The following is a 7,966-nucleotide window of genomic DNA, read 5'->3' as shown; positions in this document are numbered from 1 at the left end:
GTTTGCTCAGTGAGCCCCGCCGAGCGTTGCCAAAGCATGGCTTGCTGCACGGCTTGGGCATCTGTAAAAGCCGGGTTACAGAGATGGGCAAGACTGATTGAAAAACATAGCTGATCAGAACGATTGGTAACGATATACAAATGTCGACGTTTTTTACGAATCAGTTCACAGTCCAATGTTTTATCAGCTTTACGTTTGACACCTCCATGAGGGTTTCTTACAACCTGAAGGATCAGTTCTAAGTTGTCTGGCAATTCAGCGTTTGACTGCGTTAAACTGTCTAAAAATTCCTGAAATGCATGCAGAATTGAATCCCCTTCACCATTTACTTGAACGATTGTATGATGAGAAAATCCTTCCCCGCTGATTTCTAACTGAATAATATCATTACGAGAGGCAAGGCGAGCAGCTGACTCTGCGAGCTCGATGAGAATATGATAGATTTGGGTGTAAAATTCAGCGGGGTTGGGGACGTCACCGGGGCGCGTGGCAGCCACGTTGAAATGACGTCTTATTTCTGTAACATTGAAACTATCACGTTGAATGCTGGGTGTAAGAGCCTGTTCAGAGCCGTTTACAGCTGACTGTCCATGACTGGTGCAGGGCTGATCCGCTCGATCGGGTGCAATGAGAGATGGCTGTTGAGGCTGGTTGGATGTGGGATTTGGCAAAGCAGTATTGGAAGAACCAGAGGGATTTTGTTCACCGTTTTCTACAAGAGCCCCACCGTGTTGTTGAGACTCAGCATTTGTAGGATTTGGGCTAAATGTTTGAGAGAGAGAAACATTTAATTGATGGATTGCTTGTTCTAACCTGGATGGCAAATGTGGAGGTACATTGAAAGAATCAGACACATGTTGAATAGGGTGATTTTGATGCTCATTAACCATTTGTGTGATTTCATTTAAAGCATTTGTAACTTCCTGTTGAAACTCTAACGAATTATTTTGAGGCGAGGATGGTTGAGAGAGAGAATTGTTTATTCGTTCGATGGCTTGTTCTACAGATAGTAAACGTTCATGATCCCAATATGGGCCCGTCTGAATTCTGACGGGGGAATTTGGGGTTAGATTGAAAAATTCGGTTGCAGGCTGCACAGGGAGATTACGGAGTTCATTCACAGCTTGAACAATTTGATACAAAGAATCTCTCATTTGCTGACTATCCATGTTTACAGAGGTCACAATTTAAAAGGTTAACTCTACTGTAGTGTGGAGGCCTTGGAGATTTCTTTCAGGAGAAATGTGCAGGTTTTCAGAAGCTCCTCAGATTTCAAGCAGTAGTAGGTAGCCTCGTGATCGTAGAATGGGATTTGTTGAATGATGGAGTCCGATTCTGCAATAGAAGAGAACAACTATAATTAGGATAGAATAAAAGATTAATTTATTATATTACAAGATAATTCTAGAAAAAAAAACTGTGGTTATATATATATATATATATAAGAAGAGGTGAAAATATAATGATATCATAATTGTACTTATAGATATTTATTGTATAGTATGAACAGGAATTTATTATACGTAACCTAATTGTAGAAGAAATTGTTTCATACATAGAAATAGGTTAATGCATTGATTCATTATGATATAATGAAGAAAAGAAGGACGCATAGGTTTTATTCACTTTATTATGCGGTGCCCTAAATGTAGAAAAATAGTAAATTCATATGTGGAAGTAAAAAAAAAAAAAAAAAAAAAAAACATTCATTCGATATAATAAACTAGTTGTAAATACCGACATTTAGTAAAGAGGGACACAGGGATTTATTCATATTATTTATTGTATGGTATAGAAATTAGTTGAAATTAAGATTTACCCGCAACAAGTCTTCGAAGCGTAACCACTTTCTTGACAAGAATCGGAATTACTTGGTGGAATTTCTCAAGAGTAGAACATAGTTCAACAAGGTTGGGTCTTCTCTGGATTGCATCAAGGGCTGCAAAAAAAAAGTATAATTATATATTAAATAAGTAAATAAACAAAATTAAATAAATTAATATATATATATACATTTTAATTTATATATAAGAAGGCTAATTATACAGCATATAGGTGAAAAATGGTGAGAGGGTGCAAGCAGCAGAGGTCTGATTCAAACACACACACACACACACATGAGGAACATCCAACATGTCCTCACTTTGTTGAATGTACTCAGTAAGATAGCAGAACAAACACACATACACACACACACACACACACACACACACACACACACACACACACACACACACACATACAGTAAGTTTGAACCGTACAGAAAACTACTTTAAACATTTAGTTTAAGACTATAACAAAATAAATGAAGAAAAATAAATGAAGAGAAAAAATAAAATTTGTAACTCACCGTTTGATGGAGGGGTGCTTGTCGCGTGTAACTCAGTGTTGTCTCCTGCAGCAGCAGCAGCTGGGGGATCTCTTCCTGCAGACGGGAAACATTGCTTTTAAACGGAGCGCGTTACACGCATACATTGGTTGCAACAGAAATAAATACATAAGAAGGAAAAACCAATAGATTTAGGTTTACCTGGGTTTGGAACCCACGCTTGTTGTGCACAAAACTATTGTTTTTCAGAGTTATAAAGAATAGTAAACTTACGAGGTGTTGTTGGATTTGCTGATGGAGTCGTTCGGATGAGAGTGTTTTGCAGGGAGGTTTGTACAGCAGCCGTGGCCGGCTGGCGAGGTTTCGGGGCTGCTGGCAGAATCCCGGGTGCCGATGTCTGAGAGAAGAGAGGTCGGCGAACCGGTAAAGGGGTAACCAGATCTATGACTTGTACCGGTTCTCGTTTAGGGCTGGACTCTTGGCGGGTTTCGCTTCTGGGCCGGCTTCGACGCAACTTGTTTACGCGTTGAATTCCCCCCACTGCAGTGTCAGAGCAAACTGCAGGCTGGCGAGTGTTGAGCTGTTGGTAAGGGTTTTGATATGAGTTTTGGGCGAGTCCATCTAAAAAGTCTAAAAGGAAAAAGAAAAAAAAGAAAAAAAAAAGAAACATGTTTAGAATGATGTATTAGGATTTTATCGCGGATATATTTAGAAAATGAAAGTAAATATCACCTAAATCCGTCTGTGTCAACACAATGTCATCGAGGTCGCGGCCTGCGAGGTCTGAAAAATAATTAAAAATATATTATGATACTGCCGTGACAATCCTACACCATCACATAACGTCAGAGACAGGATTCCCTAAAACGTCACGGAGGGATTCCCCCTACGCTGTGTGTTCAGCGTCCTAAACAGACCCGGTTGAAAGAACTAAGACATATAATCGTTACATTATATTAATTTAAAGAGCGGACTTACCAGCGAAACGCGTGCCATGCTGTAGCGTCTGCGTGGACCCTGTGCTGTGGCCATCGGCGTGAATCTGAGCGTTAGTTACGACCCGTGCTGCTTCTGACATGATGAGCTTTCATCCCGTGAATGCATTGCACTGGATGGGGCATTTTTATACAAGTCTCTGAGAGGTTGCGTTTACCAAGAGAGTGTTGAGTTTTAGTGACATAATCTGAAACCGTTGTTACGTGTATCGCTGAGCTGCGTCTGTTCAGCTAGATAACCGATTTGTTTCCTGCTTCTGCTTATTACCTATGTCTAAAAAAGGTCTTGTGCGCTGGTCAGCGGCCGTGCTGCGGTCACTGCGAAATAACTGATTTTTTTCCTGCTTCTGCTTATTACCTACGTCTAAAAAAAAAAAGGTGTTGTGTGCTGGTCAGCTGCAGAGCTGTGGTCACTGCGAAATAACTGATTTGTTTCCTGCTTCTACTTATTACCCATGTCTAAAAAAGGTGTTGTGTGCTGGTCAGCGGCCGAGCTGCAGTCACTGTGAAATAACTGATTTGCATCTTCCAAAGCCCACACGCGTGCTCTCGCCCTAACAGATCTCCTGAGTTCGTGATCCAACAGACACCGCTGTAAATGCATTTAGTTTGGAGGGAGGACTAAAGACGAATAGAGGTTTTCTTAAAGGGTCCTCCGGATTATTTCTGCGCAAACGGTGCGGGAGGTTTTGCTCCGTATGATAGGAATTCAGCAAATATTACGTAAGTCTGACTGCTATGCTGCTGCTGAGCGTCAAAATTGAGCGTATATAAGATAAATAATTAAATGTGAATAAATTAAAATAATTGGATGTGAATAAAGGAATTAAATAATTAAATGTGAATAAATGAATTAAAATATTTGGATGTATATAAATGAATTAAATAATCAATATAGTAAAATTAATGGTTTATATTAATAATGTCATATAGGCGGGACTTCCGGCAGGGGGGACCGGAAATGGAGGCGGGACATCCGGCAAGTTGATGGATTATTTATCCGATTAATGGTAATGGAGGCGGGACTTCCGGCAAGTTGATGGATTAATTAAATTTTGACATAAATTTGATATCAATTAATATAAATTTGATATCATTTAATATAAATTTGATATCATTTAATATAAACTTTATATCATTTAATATAAATTTTATATCGATTAATTATTGCTTAAGATAAGAATAAATCTTTATATCGTTTAATATAAAATTTATATCGTTTAATATAAACTTTATATCGTTTAATATAAATTTGATATCGTTTAATATAAATTTTATATCGTTTAATTATTACGTCATCTAAAGGTCAATTAAAAAATAAGCCCCGCCCCTTTTTAATCGCCCCGCCCCTTTTTAATCCATCAAAATCGGATTAAAAAGTGACAGAAGGTGTCTCCTATGTCTCTCTGCTGCTATTGGATTATAATGGAAAACTTTGCCTCAAACAACGCTCCATATCTCTTGTTCCGTAAATGGTAGAGATGTAATTTTTTCAGCGTTTAATTCTTAACGGATAGGGGAAGAAGACATGCTATCGGTTTTTGCTGGAAAAAGTTTAATAAAGGCGTAAAAAATTATGATATAAAGGGAATTTTTAGCGATTTTCAGAAATCCGCTGAAAAGGTTCCCGAACAAATCGCTGTAGCTGAAAAAGTATAAGAGATATCAAAATAATTCTTTCACTCTGAGTATCAGCAGGCTTTTGAGGACTATGGAGTTCATTTTTAGGTTTGTACAAAAATCGGTGTAGGCACAGCGACGATGTAAAAAGTGGATGATGTGGAAGAATGAAGCTCCAAAGCGTTTTAAGGATTTTGCACATTCGCTACTCCCGAACAAATTGTTCCTGCGGAAAAACCGTAACAGTTATCCACAAAATTCCTTTTTTATGAGTGCCAGAAGGGTCGGGACATTCATGTGTGAAAGTCTCATGCCTGTACATAAAACGGTTTAGGAGTAGCGACGATGTAGAAAAGTGCCTCATTTGGGGAGATTGAAGTCTGATCCTGTTTTAGCTTTTTCCCAAAACGCTACTCCCGAACAAATTGTTCCTGCGGCAAAACCATAACATTTATCGACAAAATTTCTCTTTTGTGAGTGCCAGAAGGGTCTGGACATGAATGTGTGAAAGTCTCGTGCCTGTACATGAAACGGTTTAGGAGTAGTGACGATGTAAATACATGTGATGTTTTGGATTTCCAGGTGTCATTTTTGAAAACCGCTCCATAGGAAATGAATGGGGAAGGTTTCGGGTTAGTGTCGCTCTGAGGTGATTTGCGAAAAATCTATAAATCCCACACCAATGATGGTTACATTTTCCGAATCCAGACAAAAATTCCTACGTTTTGATGTATAATTTATGTGGATAGGTTGAAAATTGAGCGAGTGAGAAGAAGTTGTTCGGAGAAGAAGAATTTGTTGAATTTCTAGAGTGCGCACTCTAACAGAGGCTCCTTGACAACCATAGCAACGCATGTTATTTGCTGAATTTCTTGAAAAGCCAAAATTATTTTAAGGAGGTACTATATGAAAATGGTAAAAGATATGAAAAAGCTGAACTATACCATAATAGCTGAAAGATATCACTACATTTTAAAAGTTGAATGGCATTTCTAGCTGAAAGTAGGCTGAAGCAGTAAGCTGTCAAAAAGCTGAAATATTTGAAGAATTTGAAGGATTCTCCATTCATTTGAATGAGAGCAAAAAAGTTACAAAAAGTTGAATATTTTAAATATTATAAAAGTTATAATTACCAAAAGTCTTAGCAGTAATGTCCTGAAGGAGCTGAACGTTTTGATACCAGAATGGTTGAAATCGGTTGAAAAATGCAGAACTAGTAGGAAGTCGAAAAACGTACGGAATAATAATAATAATAATAATAATAAAAATAAAGAAAAACAGGAAAACAATAAGTGAGAATGCTGTATAGCATTCTCACTTGATAAAGAGAAACAGGATCTCAAGAACTGTGAATGCCTACTGCATTCACAGTAACTAGAAAAATGTGCATTTCCTGCGAAAATGCACTGTGAATGCAGTAAGCTGAATGACTGAGCAAAAGATGCAGAAGTTCTTTGAAGAAGAGAAAAAATAGCTTAAAAGCATTGAAGAATTTGAAAAAGTTGAAGAATTTGAACATGAAAGAACAATTGCTGAATGATTAAAAGAAGAAAAACATCTCCTAACTCATTCTAAACACTGAATCGTTTAACAAAGCAGAAGTAGAATTTCAAACTTGAATATACTGTAGCCATATGTGGGCCTGCATTTCTAGGAGTATAAGGGGTTTCGCCCCCCATTGAAAAGCAATGGATGTTTGACACTTCATAGCTTGGAGATGCTTTAAGCGATGTAGGCCAAATTTATTGTGGAGCTTTCTCTTTAAAGGAAGTACAGACTCTGTGAAGCAGAAGTTTGTACGAGCTTCCTAGGGCTACTTCCGGTTAGCAACATGCTTACCGTTAGCCGCTAACATGGTTGTGTTCAGTATCACCGTGTGATGGTACTCTGTTAGTTTGGTCCAATAGCCAAATCTTGTACTGGGAAGGGCCTCAAAAAGGTTGCCAATACTTAATGTCACCAAACGTCACCAAAGTTCATGGGTGAGATCGGCCGCCTCTAGCAACTCAGCCTCACCAAATCTGGGGCCAGAACTCAACATTTGACCAAAATGGTGTGTAGTGCCATTTCCCACAGGTGGGTGGTGCTGTTTAGGCCGGGGGGGGGGGGGGGTCATGTCTGGGCATCCTGCCAGGTCCTGTTGGAGTCAGAGGCCCAATAGGAAAGCATGTGGAATCCAAAAAGTGACAGAAATTTCACACATGCCTGATAATCACTTGGAAAATTTAAAATGTTAAGAGGAAGAGACTGTGCGAATTTCAGATTTCTACATTCATCACAGCAACTGCAGTGGGTGTCGAAAGTTGCCATTTTATCCCAATAGAGCCTGTCCCTGACCTGTAGTAACCGCAGGCCAGAAGAGTTCTGTCGTCATGGAAACTCACTCACGCCTGCAGCTGGCCATTCTACCGAAGTGCAGACACTTTGCGTCAGACTCTGTCCATTGGATTATAATGGAGAACCTTGCCTCGCACAACACTTTATATCTCCTGATCTGTAAATGGCAGAGACGTAATTTTTTCTGCGTTTATTTCGTAACGGATAGAAGAAGAATACAAGTTATCCGGTTTTGCTAGAAATATTTTAATAAAGGCGTAAAAAATTATAATACAAACGGGATTTTTATGGAAATGCAGAAATCCTCCAAAAAGGGTCCTGAACAAATTGCTCTAGCTGAAAAAGTATAAGAGATTTCAAAATAATTATTTTACAGTGACAATCAGCAGGGATTTGAGGACTATGTTGCTCATATTTATGTTTGTACAAAAATCGGTGTAGGCATGGCGACGATGTAAAAAAGTGGATCATTTGGGGGGATGGAGGTCCAAAGGGTTTTCAGGATTTTGCACATTTGCTACTCCCGAACAAATTGTGCCTGCGGCCAAACCGTAACAGTTTTCCACAAAATTCATTTTTTGTGAGTGCCAGAAGGGCCTGGACTTGAATGTGTGAAAGTCTGATGCCTGTACATTAAACGGTTTAGGAGTAGCGATGATTTGAAAACATGTGGTTTGGGATTTTC

General features: G+C 38.9%; 1 protein-coding gene across 1 annotated transcript; it reads right to left on the bottom strand.

Moving 5' to 3' along the window:
• Positions 1-962: 962 nt before the first annotated feature.
• Positions 963-4,192, bottom strand: LOC110368235. Its single transcript, XM_036129773.1, has 6 exons — positions 3,308-4,192; positions 3,062-3,112; positions 2,603-2,959; positions 2,351-2,425; positions 1,820-1,939; positions 963-1,335 (listed from the first exon to the last, which is right to left on the bottom strand). The coding sequence occupies exons 1-6, from the start codon at positions 3,405-3,407 to the stop codon at positions 1,202-1,204; spliced, it is 837 nt and encodes a 278-aa protein (XP_035985666.1). The 5' UTR covers positions 3,408-4,192; the 3' UTR covers positions 963-1,201.
• Positions 4,193-7,966: the final 3,774 nt, after the last annotated feature.

This window comes from Fundulus heteroclitus, unplaced genomic scaffold (assembly GCF_011125445.2).
Source record: "Fundulus heteroclitus isolate FHET01 unplaced genomic scaffold, MU-UCD_Fhet_4.1 scaffold_216, whole genome shotgun sequence".
NCBI lineage: Eukaryota > Metazoa > Chordata > Actinopteri > Cyprinodontiformes > Fundulidae > Fundulus > Fundulus heteroclitus.
Note: the sequence above shows the minus strand (reverse complement) of the source record. Positions and strands in the feature narration are given on the sequence as shown.